Source organism: Plecotus auritus, assembly GCF_963455305.1.
Source record: "Plecotus auritus genome assembly, chromosome: 6".
Lineage (NCBI taxonomy): Eukaryota > Metazoa > Chordata > Mammalia > Chiroptera > Vespertilionidae > Plecotus > Plecotus auritus.
The window spans coordinates 44,618,068-44,635,405 of record NC_137773.1 but is presented as its reverse complement, the minus strand read 5'-3'; the positions used below and the strand labels follow the sequence as shown (position 1 = coordinate 44,635,405).

The following is a 17,338-nucleotide window of genomic DNA, read 5'->3' as shown; positions in this document are numbered from 1 at the left end:
TTTTAGGTTCACTTGTTGATAGATATGTATTTGTTGTTCATAATTTTTATCTTTCCTTTTTTTTTCTTCCTCTTCTTTAAGAATACCTTTCAGCATTTCATATAATACTGGTTTGGTGGTGATGAACTCCTTTAGCTTTTTCTTGTCTGTGAAACTCTTTATCTGCCCTTCAATTCTGAATGATAGCTTTGCTGGGTAGAGTAATCTTGGTTGTAGGTTCTTGCTATTCATCACATTGAAAATTTCTTGCCACTCCCGTCTGGCCTGCATAGTTTCCGTTGAAAAGTCAGCTGACAGTCGTATGGGTGCTCCCCTGTAGGTAACTAACTGTTTTTCTCTTGCTGCTTTTAATATTCTCTCTTTGTCTTTTGCTCTTGGCATTTTAATTATGATGTGTCTTGGTGTAGTCCTCTTTGGATTCCTTTTGTTTGGGGTTCTGTGGGCTTCCTGGACTTGTAAGTCTATTTCTTTCACCAGGTGGGGGAAGTTTTCGGTCATTATTTCTTCAAATAGGTTTTCAGTATTTTGCTCTCTCTCTTCTTCTGGCACCCCCATAATTCTGATGTTGGTACGCTTGAAGTTGTCCCAGAGTCTTCTTACATTATCTTCAACTTTTTGGATTTTTTTTTTTGCTTTTTGCTTTTTCGGTTGAGTGTTTTTTGCTTCTTTGTATTTCAATTCTTTGACTTGATTTTTGTGTTCCTCTTGTCTGTTTTTGGGTCTCTGTATAATATTTTTTATTTCAGTCAGTGTATGTTTAATTTCTAGTTGGTCCTTTTTCATCTCTTCGAGGGTCTCGTTATATTTATCGGCCTTTTCTAGGATATTCTTAAAAAGCCTTATAACCGTGGTTTTGAATTCTATATCCAGTCGTTTGTTTTCCTCCATTTCTTTCGTTTGTGATCTGATTCTTAGACGCCGCATTTTCACTGCTTCCCTGAGTTGGTAGATTTGTGTGCTAGGTTTCCAATTTGGCCCAGTGGGTCTGCCTCCCCAGTTAACCTGAGGTGGACACTCTTGGTGCACCCCTTTGTGGACTGTGTGTACAGCCTTGTTGTAATTAAGTCTTTATTGTTGTTGGTATCACTGGGAAGAATTGACCTCCAGGCCGGTTGGCTGTAAGGATCAGCTGTGTCTATGCTGGGAGAAGTCCGGTGCTGGAGACAGCCTTATAGGATTAGACTTGCCAAATTGCAATAGCCTCTGTGCTCAGCTTGGATGGGGTGGAGTCTCAGTCTTGGCTTCCCGTCAGCCTTGCCCTTGCTAGCACGTGTGTGCCTTCAGTCCTCTGCCTTCCCGGCTCCCGATTCTCCGCCCGAGAGTCCAGACTCCCCCCACAAGAGCGTGGGTCTCCGGGGGCTCGCCTGGAACTGGGGTTCACTGCAGTCAGAACTGGGGCTCACTTCAGTCAGAACTGGTGTTCAGTGCCGTCAGGAGCCTCTGCCTCCCTTCTGCTAGGGAAAGCCTGTGGCAGCCTCCGCAGCCTTTGTGCACACTGGCGCGAGCGGACTTTCAGTCTTCCGCCTTCCCCGGCTCCCGAGTCTCTGCCCGAGAGTCCAGACTCCCCCCACAAGAGCGTGGGTCCCCGGGGGCTCGCCTGGAACTGGGGTTCACTGCAGTCAGAACTGGGGCTCACTTCAGTCAGAACTGGGGTTTTGTGCCGTCAGGAGCCTCTCACTCCCTTCCGCTAGGGAAAGCCTGTGGCAGCCTCCCGCAGCCTTTGTGCGCACTGGCGCGAGCGGACTTTCAGTCTTCCGCCTTCCCCAGCTCCCGAGTCTCCGCCCGAGAGTCCAGACTCCCCCCACAAGAGCGTGGGTCCCCGGGGGCTCGCCTGGAACTGGGGTTCACTGCAGTCAGAACTGGGGCTCACTTCAGTCAGAACTGGGGTTTTGTGCCGTCAGGAGCCTCTCACTCCCTTCCGCTAGGGAAAGCCTGTGGCAGCCTCCCGCAGCCTTTGTGCGCACTGGCGCGAGCGGACTTTCAGTCTTCCGCCTTCCCCGGCTCCCGAGTCTCCGCCCGAGAGTCCAGACTCCCCCCACAAGAGCGTGGGTCCCCAGGGGCTCGCCCGGAGTAGGTGTTCAGTGCAGTCAGAACTGGGGTTCAATGCGGTCGGGGGCTCCCTTCCCCCTTCCGCCAGAGAAAGCCAGCCAGGCACTCCGCCGCCCTTCCTCTCTGCTCGCACACAGACCCTTTGCCGTACCTCCAATTCTCTGTGAGCTTTTCTCCTTCCTTCTAGTTGTAGAATTTTCACTCAGTCAGCTTTCCTGCGGTTCTGGATGGTGTCCGTTCTGTCTTTTAGTTGTAGTTTTGAAATTGTTGTGCGAGGCAGCAGTTTAGGTGTTTACCTATGCCGCCATCTTGGTTTCTCCAGCTTAAAGTTCTTCTATTCATAAAATTATATATTTTTGTATAATGTTATTGGACATGTCATTCAACCCTAAATTATCACTGTACAATCAACTTATTTTCTTTTACTTTTCAGTAAATATAACCAAGATGACAAAGTTATATCATTCAAAACTCAGAAATTAGTTAAGCTGTCCCCTGGCCTAAGCAAGGCACACAAACATATTCCAGGCACTAAAGTGTTTATTTTCAGAACACTGTGCCTGGCAGTACACCACCTTTAACAATTTCACTACTGTCCCAGATATCGTCAAGGAGTCCTTAATCTGTTAAGACCCTGGCTATACTGGTAATTCTGTTTTGATCGCGTTCCTCACAGGCATCTTTAATCCCGTGTCTCAGCAAACAAGACCTGATGTTTAGCCACAGCACTTACCAATTAACACCTGACCACTCTTCATGGCCGATCCTCCTGGCAGCAGGCCATGGACCACCAGCCTCTCTCCACTGGCCTGCTTCCCGGTTCTTCTCCAGCTCCACTTGGTCTGATGAATGATCCCAACCAGCACTTCCAGAAGCTTGAGGTGCTCTTTGGCTTTGGTGACTGTTAGCTTTTTGGGGTTTACATAGACAGTCACATCTTTGTACCTCTGTTGAACAATGACTCCTGTTTTCTGATTGGACTGATGCTTTAGAATGGAGACTGGCCCACTATCATTGCTCTTTTTTTTATTATGGCGCTTGGGTAAAAGTCTTCTGCTTCTTAAAATTTTGGTAAACCGCTTGAGTTTGGGTTCATACTTTTTTCCTTCTTTGTAATCATCCTCTTCAATAATAATCTCATTTTCACTGAACCTGACATGATTCACAACAGGTGTCTCAGGAAGGAGGCTTTCTTCTTCGCCCTCACTCAGTTCCAAATAAAAGAGCTCTCCATTTTTCTGCACACTGTCCAGCCATTCAGGCTCAAGGTCACTATGAAAAAAAAAAGATAATATAAATAGCAGCCAAACATATGAAAAAGTTATGCCTTTCTAGCACAGGGGTGAGGGTAGGGGCAGGGGCAGGGAAATAGGAGATAGAAAAGTTATCTGACTATTAGAATCTCATTATTTCTAGTAAGTGAGTACCAAGAGTTTTTTTTCTGGAGGATGCTTTTTGTAGAGTCTTGAAGAACAGGGGTTGGAGAAGAAGAAATCCAAAAGACATAGCGATTGAAAAGGAAACAAATAAAAAATGAGATGGTCCCCTTCTAGAATCTGAGTTTGTGTTTTTTTTAAAAAAGAAATTAAGTTCAGCCCCTGTGTGGTTATTGTTCACATTAGACAATTTCACTGGACAATAATTTACATTACTAGTTGATCAGGCATTGTATCCACAGATGTAAGCCATTTGGAAATTGTACATAAAAATATCCTATTTGCATAGAAATTTTTCAGCATGGCTGTTATGTTAAAATGAAAGTTAAAGACCAGTATAAATAGATGTTATTTATAGAGTAAATTTTCAAAACAGAAACATTCCCTTCACCATGAATAAAAATCGTTGCTGAAAACCATTTATAATCATAGTTAATAATGATCACTTCCATAGCCTATAATTTCTGTAAAATCCCTTTTTATGAATAACTGTAGTAGGAAAAGTAAACTACATATTACATAGTTCATCATGTGATTGTAAAAGAACTTTTAACTGGGAAGCAAGCCATTGAAAGAAACAAAATTATTGCTATTAAAATGACTAAAATAGCATTAAAAAACAAAAAATACTTACCTTAAGTTACACACCTAATTACAAACTCTACCCTATTCAATGTTATGAACATTTACCTTTCAAACTGGGATTCTTTAAAGCAAAACTCGTTCCAGTGGAAAAACTAACTGGTGGAAAGAGTTCTTAGAAACATGAGCTGTAATATCCTGGCATGAAAGGGTATAATTTGTGTCCTAATCATTCCATCAGATAGAAGACAGTTTGGTTTTCTGCAGTATTAGCAACTCTCATTCTTTTTACTTAGAAATCTCTTTTTATATACTATGAAAATCAATAAAAAAATACACTATTCCGTTTGTTGTTCAACTCTGAAACTAACGACTGCCTTGGTCTGTGTGTGGTAATCAATACAGAATTTTTAACTATATATGAAGAGTGGAAAAAGGCATAACTAGCCCCAAATATCAAAACTAGTATTTCATTGGCACTTGTTGGTTCCCACTATGTGGCATCATTTTAGGCAATTAGCACCCATCACTTACTGCAGGCTATTAATCATATCTTAGCTGTTCCAATCATCTCTACCTGTACTCACAGAAATCAGTATTTCACAACCCCAGTCCTGCTCTGAAGGGAGAATCTAAATTTACATTTAAAATGTAAATACTACGATTATACACAATCACTTATGAAGATACATATCAATTTAAACAATGAATGAATTTGTTTTATAATCTCAAATCTTACCCTTTAATTTAACATGTTATTTGTATTAGAGATATATGACCCAAAAGAAACATTTCCACCTTCTGTTAAATGTGAAGATAGTTTTATCTCTAAAATCTAAATGTGAAACCACTTTTAATTATTATTTTAAGAGCCATGAAGGAGGGAATGGGGGCGGGGGGGGGGAGGGCTTCTGTGAGTGGTATTCAATTGTAAAGCAAATAAATAGTTCCAGGCACTGCAGCAAAATCTAGAACTACAATGATGGAAACATCATTTCCTTCCGTTTTCTAGTGGGGAAGAGGAACTGAGAAAGAATTCATGAAAATACACATGCTAAGTACTAGAGAGGAGTCATCAAACTTAGCCAAAGGTTGAGACTGTGGTCAGGGGAAACCTTCTGGTGACTGCGACTCCAGAAGTGAGTTTTGAAAGAATAAGTGACCAGGAAGGGGAGCCTGGGGCGCTGAAGGGGAAAAAAAGAGATTTCCAAAGAGAAGGAATAGTATAATAAACAAAAGCCTTGAGCGATATCCATGGCCTGTGTGGATAGTCAAGCTAGGCTGTGGTGGCCAGAGTTTAATTCGTGAGATGGGGAGAGACAGAAGTAGTCAAGTGCTAATGTTTTGGACCATGGGAAAGGTTTTGGATTTTGTAGTGTAGGGCATTGATAAAGAGTTTACCTTTACATGTCAGATATCCTTGCATAGGTCCACTTTTACAAGAAAATGAAAGAAGGATTTGAGGTGGACTCAAGAGACGAAACCAGGTAGGGGGCTTTTTTCATCATCCAGGCAGAGATGATAATGAAGGCAATAGTAGAAAAAATGAAAATAGGAAAAACATTTAAGAAATGCTTGAAAATCACCAGGACTATGAGATTGATTAGATGAGCATATGACAGAGAGGAAATGATGAGTGTTGATTAGATTTCTAGTTGGTGTCTATACTTTCATGAATCCTTTTATTTTTATTTTTAAATATATATTTTTATTGATTTCAGAGAGGAAGGGAGAAGGAGAGAGAGAGAGAAACATCAATGATGAGAGAGAATCATTGATCGGCTGCCCCCGCATGCCCCACACTGGGGATGGAACCCGCGACCCAGGCATGTGCTTTGACCTGGAATCAAACCATGGCCTCCTGGTTCATAGGTCGATGCTTAACCACTGAGCCTCACATGCATCCTTTTATGTGTACACTAGAGGCCCAATGCACAAAATTCCTGCAAAGGGCTCGGCCCTCACAGCCCCAGCTTCGTCAGGAAGGACATGTGGTCTAATTAGCATATTACGCTATTATTATTATAGATATGCATAGACTCATTCTACACAATTGGGACATAATTACCATACACATCATCTTCCCTTACCTTTCAATGACATAAACAATGTTAAAAATCTATGTTCACATATAAAAACACATAGATGTATGTATATATATATTTTCATTTATCACTTAACAACATAATTTAGAAACCCCTAATGGCTGCATTAATGGTCCATATTAGAGATGTAACACATTTGGTTATTCACCTACCGATAAGGTTTGTGTTCGGTTCCCTCCCCGCAACAATACAGTAACCATCTTTATGCAAATATACAGATCTTTACCCAAAAGAAAAGACCAATTCCCATGTCCAACAACAATGAATACAACCCATTTTCTTAACCTTTAGATGAAAAAAAAACAAAAAACTTCCCTTTAAGAGGAAGAAGAAATTAAAAAATATATATAAAAAGGGAGATAAGTGAGACAAAAAAAAAAAAAAAAAAAAAGACAGGAAAGGAACTTAAGAGATACAAAAGAAAGTGATATGTAAAGTGAAAACAAAATTAACCGAGAAGACACAGAGACCTTGGATCTTTGATTCTCCCCATTCCAGGAGATGGACTTAATGCCATGCTTCCAAAGACCAGTGTGTGGAAAGTGAAAAATAGTAACCACAGCAAAGAAGCCTGGCTGACATGACTTAACTAAGAGATGCAGGCTATGAGAAACAAGGGAGGACTGAGAACTGTCACAGAACACAGGGCACCAAGGAGACTTGCTGACTAAATGCAACATGATATCTTGGATTAGATCCTGGGACAGAAAAAGGACATAGTAGAGGAATGGTGAAATCTGAAAAAGTCTGGAGTTTACTTAATAGTACAGTACCAATATTAATTTCTTATGTGCTGAATAATGTGCCGCAGCTGTGCAAGATGTTATCCACTCAGGGGACCCACTGAAGGATATTCAGGAACTCTGTACTGTCTTTGCAACTTAGCTGTAAATCTAAACTTACTCCAAAATAAAAGGTTTACTTTTAAACAGGAATTAAATCTAGCAGTTTTAATTCAGATTTTTGTAATACGCGGGTCACATATAGGCAACAACATGGATAAGTCTCAAATAATTATGCCGAGTAAAAGAAGACAAAAAAAAAATAATTGTCCATACTGTATGATTCAATTTTTATAGAACTCTAGAAAAGAAAAACTCATCTCTAATGACAAAAAGCAGATAAGTGGTTGTAAGGAGTAGGGGACATGAGTAGTCTTAGGGAAGCATATGGGGAAACTTTTTGTTGTTGTTGTTAATCCTTACCTGAGGATATTTTTCCCATTGATTTTCAGAGAGAGAGAAGGGAGAGAAGGAGGGGAGGGGAAGGGAGGGGGAAGAGAGAGAAACATCACTGTGAGAGAGAACATCTATTGGTTGTCTTCCATACAAACCGCCAACCGGATATCAACCGAAAACCTTAGGTATGTGCCCTGATCAGGAATCGAACTTTCAGTATATAGGATGATGCTCCAACCAACTGAGCCACACAGGCCAGGGCTCCAGTCATTTTTATTTTCAATGGAAGTTCCTTAGCTTTTTATAGCTAAATTATTTTTAAAAAGGATCCCAGTTTCTCTGTCAGTCAAGGCTTTAAACCTAACAATAACAAAAAGTCACCTTGAAAAATCAAAGATCTAAGTCATAAAATTGTTAACTTTGGCCACAATGAACTAACAAATGTTGCTTCAATTAGTTGGATAATTGTAAACCAAAACAAAGAAATGTGGCATTGCAAGTAAATGTATGATTTCTTGTTATTTCAATACTGAAACTAGGCACTGGTTTCCTCAACCCAACCTACCCACCAGTGTTACCTCAGAAGCTTCCCGAGAGACTTGCCAATGTGCCAGGTTAAGATATACTGCAATAATCTAAAATTTTCCTCTTATACAATGTCTTAAACAAATCTACTAAAAGTATGTCACCAAAAAGTACCCAAATTAAACTTATTTTGTATTGACAATCTCATGCAGTTCAAACTGGTTTTCAGTTACAAAGCATGTATGAAACAATGATAATTTCCAGAAAGAATCCTATATAGGAAAAGCCTAATATGCTAAATGTCCAGGCAGCCGGTGAACCAATCAAAGCATAATATGCTAATGATATGCTAAGGCCGCTCAACTGCTCGCTATGACATGCACAGACCACCAGGGGGCAGATGCTCTGACCAGTAGGTTAGCTTGCTGCTGGGGTCCAGCCGATCCGGACTGGGTGAGATGGGCCAAACACGCCCTGGAGCCCTCCCGTGGTTCCTCCCTGGCTGGCCAACCTCCCATGTCTCTCCCAGGCCCCAATCGTGCACTGGAGGTGTCTCTTGGCCTGGCCTGCACCCTCTCGCAATCCGGGACCCCTCAGGGGATGTTGGAGAGCCGGTTTTGACCCGATCCCACAGGCCAGGCTGAGGGAGTCCACTAGTGCACGAATTTGTGCACCGGGCCTCTAGTATGAAAATAATTAACTAACTAGAACCCTGAAAGTTCAGGATACTTTATGTGAATCAATAAGCAGCATAACTGCCTTAAAACCTTCATGGTAGGCAATGAAAGACAATATCTCTTAGCTTTGATGAGAAAGATTAGGTTCACTCCCAATTCCTTTGATCAAAAAGTTGTCCTGTCCAAGTTGGGAAGGCCACTTCTTGCTTTGGTGATTCTGCAGCTTAGGGAGGTAAATAGCTAATGTCACATGGAAGGAACAAAACTGCCAATCTGGTCAGGTCAACAAATCAACTCTCACATCCTACACACCAAGAATGGGCAGCCATAAAGTCTGAGTCTAGGATGGACTCAAAATATAGACCAGCAAAACATTTTACAATATAGGGATTTACTATCCTTTTATGATTAGGAGAATAAAGACACTGGAACATGGGAGTGATCACTGAATGACTGCTATAGAAAGCTTAACAACCATTTAAAAAAATTAAAATATAACACATATATACATGTATTCTGAATTGTGAAATGCTTTGAAGTAACGATTTTTCCTAACACAAGGTCCTCAGATTGTTCGTTTCATAGGAAACAGATTAACTCATTTATCTTCATTCCACCAAAATCAGGGCGCCCCATTTGAAATAAGGTCTCCTAAATTTCTACACTGACAATTCACAGTTGTATAGTTATGGACAAGTTACAAATTCTCTCTAGGCTAAAAGTGTGATTTTAAGATGCAGACAAACCAAACAAGACTTTGAGGTTTCACACTGTCTATGGCTTCCAGAGCAAGACCAAATGGGCTGTGTATAATCCATACTTCCTTCCAGCAGCCTCGAATGATAACCATAAATTTTCTCATTATTTTTAAATGACCATAGCAGGAGATTATGCAAAATATGTGATATTCTTAAAATTGTTCAGGCCTTGAAGAATGTAATCTGTCCTCATTAAGTCTATAGAGTATATTAAGCAGCCGTAAGTGACGGCTTTCTCCATGCTTCTAAAGACAATGATAAAAATGTTTTACATACCTATAGGTGAAAATAATTGTCACTCCTAAATATATATTAAATACTAGTAACTGTTATTCCTAAATACATATAAAATATCACCCTAAAACTGACCATACATGGCAGTCCATTAGCATATTGATTTTCACCGGTGTGCCTCAAAAATTTTTAAAACACATAACTGACTATTTAGTCAAAGTCACTGGCTGCTTTTCCTTTAGATTGTCAAATAAAAAAAAAATGACAACAGCCAACACAACAATAGCCATCCATTGTGAATGAATCAAAATTATACCTATTTTTTTTGTCAGACTGGCAAAAAATATATTTTTTGGAGTGCCACAGAATTTTAGTAATTGGCTCATGAGATGAAAACTGCTGAAAGCCACTGCTATAGAAGGCAACTCAATCCCAACCAGTCAACACTCTGCAGTCCCCCAGCCCACGTGCACGCTCTGGGCACTGAAGGGATGGATTTAATTGTCCCTCTTCCAGAACCTTACTCGTAATCGCTACTTGCAGACGAAGAGGAACTTGAGTCGCTGGTCCTATCTTCAAGATAACAATCCTCTTCTTCTCTGTGCGAAGAGGGGTCTCCAGGGAGCCCTTCCGGGCTCTGACACGAACCGCACAAAGCCGTAGACGCCATCAGCAGGGATGCTGCCGCTGAGAGTAGAGTAATTCAAATCCCGCAGCCAGCGCTCACCAGGGCCGCCATGTTTCCTCCGCGAGAGACGGGGCAGAGGCCACGTGACCGCCAATCCTGGGCTGCCATTGGTGGGAGCTCCGGTTGCCAGGGAGACGGGGAAGCTTCCCCGGGAGAACTACAAGACTGAGAGGAGCCAATGAGCTGAAATGTCTGGGAGGGCGTGTCGGGGGACTGGAAGTAGCTAAAACTTCACCGCGCAAGGCTCTCCGGAGCGCACTGCGGAGAATCTGATTAACTTACTGAAACGGGTGGAGAGCCACTCGGGTACCCCCCACCCCATTTCTTCCAATTTGCGTTTTGTTTCTGCGCCGAAGCTTCAGAGACGTTCAGCCTGCGTTTCCCTTGAGGTAAAGGAAACTACCTTCTGCCTTTCCTCAGGGCCTCTGCATCTGACCAGGGAATGGAAACTAATACCCTCCAGGTGTTAATGTAAATACGCACCCTCGTTTCTTTGGTTTTCTTATTGTTTCGCATTTGCAAATATTTTTACAGTTTTCTCAAGCAGATATTGTAGACTGGTGCTTCACATCAAGGAGAAATGACTAGTTTTTTTTTTTTGTTTTTCTTTTTTTTAATTTTTCCTCTTATACAAGGCTGAGCTGAACCAAGATTGCCACATAAAAGAATAAGTTTTAAGAAATGTTCTTCACACTAGATATGTTTGAGGTATGGCTACTTCCTTGGCTAATTTATTTCTATATGTTAGTTTAATAGACAAAATGCCCCCCACACCCAAAGTTACCACTTTCCTTGATTTTTTACAAAAGAAGAAATAAATAGCAATCTTTAAAATTCTTACTTAAATTTTCAGGGCATGGTATTAGCTAGTCACATTTCTAACTTTATATCATATTTGTACTAACTAAATTAATATTTAGCAACTTTAGGTGTGTTGGAGAGGATGAAGAAAGGAAAAGAATAAGATGCCATTTTCAGGGCCTTTTTAACAATACTATTTTTGTCTGTTTCATAATTAGCAATTGCAGTAAGACTTTTTAAGAAAAGAGTTAGACTGGGGTATATTTTCATTTTCTAATTTCCACTTTTCAAATGACCAGCTATCTTCTGAGGCCCAAAAATATTTAGCTTAATAAATATGAGAGTTAAAGTCCTTATTTCCATAGATTATCATCTCCACTGGGCAAACAATACAATTCTGACATAAAATACACCAGATAAGAACATAATTAAATATTTAGTGTCTTTAGTAGGTTCAAGAGCTCATTCCCTAGGAGTAATAGAAGCTAGCATTGAGAAGTAAATGAAAACAGGGCCAAAGGTCATTCCATTAACCTTTTTTAAACATTCTTAGAAACTAATTATTATTGCCTTACTTGTGAACATGGAAATAATAATTCATGAACTATATGCTAATACTGACAACCATGGCCATTTTGAAAATCATGAATGAATTACTTGATGGGTCAGCAAATTAGCATTTTACAAACTGAGATTTACAATGTGGAATTTAAAAAATCTGGGCCCTGGCTGGTTTGGCTCAGTGGATAGAGCGTTGGCCTCCGGACTGAAGGGTCCCAAGTTCGAGTCCGGTCAAGGGCACATGTCTGGGTTGCGGGCTCTATCCCCAGTGGGGGACGTGCAGGAGGCAGCCAATCAATGATTCTCTCTCATCATTGATGTTTCTATCTCTCTCTCCCTCTCCTTTCCTCTCTGAAATCAATAAAAATATTTTAAAAAATAAATAAATAAAAATAAAAAATCTGGGATAGAGCCATAACATGTAAAAATAACATTTTGGCAATCCGATGTTTATAGAATTGCATTCTGATCAGAAATTCTCATTTGCCTATATAAAATTTGAATTATCTGTAAAAATGTTTTAAGATCATGCATTCTTCATTTGAATAATAACAGAATACAGATGAGAATCCAGGAGTACACAGAAAAGTAACTAAAGTAGATGGCACAAAGCTCAAGTCCCAAGCCCTTCATTTACTCCTATGTATACTTATTTGATATTTTCATTTACAAATTATAATAAATTCAGTGAAATGTTGTGCTGTCAGACATCAGTAGCTGCCAACCAGAAGAAAGGGAGGCCTCCTTCAAACAGGAATACAACAGTAGCAGAAATTGTTAATGGCTGATAACCTGCCAATGAAAAGGAAAGTAAAAAACCAAAGCTGACACAAGAATTAAAAAAAAAAACACTCATAACTGATAAATGAGTGCCAAGTGCCCTCAGTAGCACCCCCCCCCCCCAAAAAAAAGTCACTGCATTGTGGAACCTTACAGTAATCTGATAACAACTGTGAAAATGCTTGCCAATCTGCAAGTGCCCTGCATTCCCCAGTCAGAGGAACCAGGTTCTCACCCTGATTCTGGTACTAAACCAAGTGAACATGGACAGTTTCCTCACCTGAAGACAGTGAAAAGAATCCCCACCTACTATGCAGCATTGCTAAGAACTAAATGCGACACCCCTTGGAATCTGATGCCTTACATGTATGCTACATGTTATTTTTGATTCTATTTATTTTAGTTTTTACTTTTTGAATTTAAAAGGATATTTTATTCATCAGAAATATTGCCTAGTGGGGTACACTTTTAACCCTGAGAGTTCTAGATATTTGAGATATCTTAAATATGCACATTTTGTTGTTGACCGAAGTATGACATTCAGGTTCAGAAAAACATTTTCATAGGCTCACCTCTAGCTCACTTTCCCTGCTAGCTTAGGCACCAGAATACACCAGCACTGCAGCCTGGACCAGCACCATTCATTAGCCATTAGGCTTTGGGCAAAGTCCCTTATCTGAATTTATTATTTTTTTTGGTTTGTTTTGTTAATCCTCACCTGAGGATATTTTTCCATTGATATTTAGAGAGAGTGGAAGGGAGAGGGTGAGATAGGGAGAAACATTGATGTGAAAGAGACACATCAATTGGTTGCCTCCTGCATGAACCCCGACCAGGGCCAGGAAACTTGCAACCAAGGTATGTGCCCTTGACCCGGGATCGAATCCGAGACCTTTCAGTCCTTGGGCTGACGTTCTATCCACTGAGCCAAACCAGCTAGAACCCTTAACTGAATTTTCTTGGAGCCTTTAGGAATAGCTATCTTTTTGTGCTTTGTTTTAATATTTTAGAACAGTTAACATAATCCCTTATTTTCACAGGACTTTAATTTTTTAGAGCACTTATATATCACCAGAAAGTCACACTACCACCCTGTAAGGTGGATATTCTCTCTTCATATTACTGAAAGAAAAGGAAAATATAGACAAGTTAAATATCTTGCCAAGTCACACAACTAGTTTGAAATACGACGCCAAGGGAATGATTAAATTGCAATAGCCTTGTGCACACTTTTTCAAATCTTTGCAAAATACTGAGTGCTAATGTTATTTTGGCACTTCTTATAATCAATAAGACAGATATATGTTAATTTACGTAAGTAAAAGTAACTGAGAAATGCAATTTTCCCTGACTCAGACAACGAATATGTAATTTTTTTTTTTTTTTTTATCAAAAAACAGGATAGCGGAACATGTTTTTGCCAAGCTACTGTTATTTTAGTATTGACATATTTTGAAGATAACACCACATGCAACTTTACTTCAATTTTGGTTTGGCTCAAGTATCTTTTTCAAAAGCACAGTAATTTAATCCTTTACATTTTAAAAATCGTATTTGTAACCGAAAATACACAAGTAATGAAAAAGTAAACACTCAGAAAACATCCTTCAAATAAGATGTAAAAATCAAGTAGAATAGTCTGCTAGTTTCTCTTGTCTATAAACTTTTTTATGACTCAAGGCTGCTGGTTTCTTCAATGCAATTCCCAACATTTTGTGGATATTCTTGCAAGGGATGTTTTAAAGGAAAAACATTTGTAAAACTGATCTGAAAAAAAAAATAGGCCTTGCACTGGACTAGACAATGAGAACTATGGTGAATAGATGAATATGGCTTAAAGGTTATGTTATCTAATATCTCTAATTTCTGTTATGTTATGTTTAAATTTATATACAACAAGCAAAACATATTTGAACTTGTGTGAAAATATAGCTTCATTAAATGAAAGAGAAATGTCTATTGCTGTATCAAAAATTTTAACTGTGCTTGAAAACATTAAATAATGTAAATAACCACTGATAAAAATAATGCATTGCAAAAAAGTTTTCATGTACTGTTAAAAATAAAGCACTGCTAGCTATGATACCAACAAACAACTTTTATGATTTCAGATTCCATGGGTTCCTATAGCATGTGGGAACAGTTATTTGTAAATCAGATAAAGTAACTTCATCTACTGAGCAGGTTTATTCCAGAAACACTCCACTACTTCTGAAATAATCATCTCAGTCTTGATTACTGTAGTTTAAACAACAATATTGCCCTGGTTCATTCAGACAGGTTTGTGCCTTGGATCTGAAACACTGTAGTATTAATCAGTTTAGATTTTTTTTTTGGCACTTGACATTTAAAACATGAAGAAATTATGTTGCAGGAGAGTTTTAAATTCTAAAACAAACAGCCTTCCCAGCTTTATCAAAGTCACACTGTGAATGAGTTGCTAGTTAATACTTAGGGGGATTATTTCTGGACTGTAATTTTATCAAATGCAGGGGAAACTGTCTTTGGGAATTTAGCAGAATCCTCTTTTAGCTGCCCACTTGATAATATTTTATTATATATGGCAGGGGTTCTCTTGGGGAGAGGGAGGAAGGAAACCAACTGTGGAAAATTGTGGGTTTTAGAAGACAGCTTTTAAATATAAGAGCCCCAATTCCTTCCTTGCACAATGTCTTTCTTTTTTACTCATTCTTCCAACAGTACAGCGTTTCTACAGCTCATATGGTTTTGTACAAAGACTTAAAAGGGTCACTTGAAACGTTTACAGATGAGAGAACTCACATAAACCTCCCCCTGACAGTTACTAAGCGCCACTTACTCTTTCTCACCACAAATGTATTCAAGAGATACTTTTGCTACATTTCTAGAAGAGTTTTCCCCATATAATGCCTTTAGAAGGCCAGGCTTTGCTAGGGTTAAAGCAGCATTAACTTCCTTGGCACTTCATCCCTCCTCTCAATCTTAAAATGGAAAGAGAATTTGCTTACCAGGTGGATTCTTATTTCTTTCTTTTCTATAAGCTCATCACCGTTACCATGGAATTTAATATGCCCGTCTATTTTGCATAAAGTATAAGGTTGGACAGTAAATTAATACGCTAGCAGTGTATGGAGAGTTGGGGTTTTCATCCCTCTACTCCTGAATTTCTCTAGTGTAGTTATGTGTGTGGACGCGTGTGAGCCTGTGTGGTATGTGTGGTGGTAGTGGTGATTGGGGCGGGGGTGGGGGTCGGGGGACGGTGAGGACGTTAAATTTAGATTTCTTAAAAAGTGGCTCATTCTAACTCCAATCACAACCAAACTCCAAACAAAACTCTTGCCTAGTTCTTTTTTTTCCTGGAGAAAGTCTGGAGGTGTCTAAAGAACAGCGTTGCTTAATTATTTTTTTCGCTTCTTTAGGAAGTAGTGTTTTTTGGAGGGGGTGGTTACGCTGGGGCGAGCCTCCCCACAGCCAGACTTGGAGGACCTGGAGTAACGGATTCTGGAATGTGTGTGTGGGTCCCACCGCCTCTCCCCGCACCAGGGAGCATCCCAAGGAGACTTCTGTGAGAGCCTGGGGAATGTTGCCCCTCCCGTGCCCCAGACCGGAACGCAGGAAGGCCAGCACTGACCTGTGCAGGAGGACGCGCTGCACTGAGTCCAGGTCCTCCAGGCTCCGGGGCGCAGGTTTGGGGACGCTGGACCTGCCCACCTGGAACATGCCCGCTGGACACGCTCTGCGAAGGCGCACAGCAGGTCCTGGGAGGAAGGCGAGGGGGCGCCCAGCTCTCAGCCCTGCCTGGGGTGCAGCTTGGTCTGTGACTGGGAAACTCGGAGCCGAAGGAAAAGCCGATCAGCTTCAGAAGCGCAGATGCGCGACAACCTGGGACTGAATGGCAGCGGCAGTGCTTCTTAGCTGTCTTGGTAACCCACACAGTAACCCACACGGAGGAGCTTGGAGCCCCGGTGGGCGCGCGGCCACTCCGACGCCGGAGCCCGGGGGCAGGTGGGCACTCTGTTGGGTCCTCCCTCTTCACTGTTCAACCGTTTGGAAAGGACCTAGCACCAGTGGCCCAGCTACCCAGAGCTGCTCTCTCTCGCCGCCTAGTGCTGGCCCAGGGACACTGGTGTCCAGGCACCGCCCCCAGCAAAGGAAGCTCCCACCTGCAGCCTGGAGGGCCACCGAGGTTGAAGGGGCTGGCTCCAACGAAGACTGGAAAAGAGAGGCAAGTTAGGTATTGGTTCTTGGTGGGAGTTTAAATTATGCATAAAAGATACCATACCCATCTATCCATCCATCCATCCATCCATCCATCCATCCATCCATCCATCCAGGTAAACATTTTGATTACCTACTATGTGCCAGGCTGAGTACTAGTCGTTGTGGATTAAAGGATGATAAAAAGTGGTCACTGACCTGTCTCTGTGGACCCTGCGTTCTCTTCTGTAGATATATTTGCTTTAAAAATTCACTTGACCCTGTACAAGATAGTATAGAAGAAAATCTGGATGCCTTTGGGTGTGATAATGACTTTGTAAATACAACACCAAACACATGATTCATGAAAAACAAATTGACTTAATTAAATAGGACTTAATTAAAATTAAAAACCTGTGCTGTGCAAAAAGATTCAGTCAAGATAATAAGAAGCCTGGCCAGTGTGGCTCAGTGGTTGAGCGTGGATCTATGAATCAGGAGATTACGGTTGGATTTCCAGTCAGGGCATATGTCCTGGGCTGATCCCCAGTAGGGGGCCATGTAGGAGACAACTAATCAATATTTCTCTCTCATCATTGATGTTTCTATCTCTCCCTCTCCCTGCCTCTCTGAAATCAATAAAAATCTATTTAAAAAAAAATAATACGAAGATACAACATGGACTAGTGTCTTATTTCTACCCTCCAGACTATATATATATATATATATATATATATATATATATATATATATATATGATGTCTAAATTTTTTAAATTACAGAAGTGT

The 17,338-nt window shown here is 40.6% G+C and overlaps 1 protein-coding gene across 2 annotated transcripts in view; it reads right to left on the bottom strand.

The window, feature by feature from the left end:
- INTU (inturned planar cell polarity protein) overlaps positions 1–16,073 on the bottom strand; it is a gene marked incomplete at its 5' end in the record, with an annotated part of 79,740 nt that extends 63,667 nt beyond the window's left edge. Inside the window, 2 exons of one of the 2 annotated variants that reach the window (XM_080673358.1) lie at positions 2,783–3,321; positions 15,985–16,073. In XM_080673358.1, the coding sequence (XP_080529484.1) occupies positions 2,783–3,321; positions 15,985–16,073 (628 nt within the window). Of the gene's footprint in view, positions 1–2,782; positions 3,322–10,068; positions 10,293–15,984 lie in introns of those variants that run through there. The other variant, XM_080673357.1, reaches the window with a different exon arrangement.
- Positions 16,074–17,338: the final 1,265 nt, after the last annotated feature.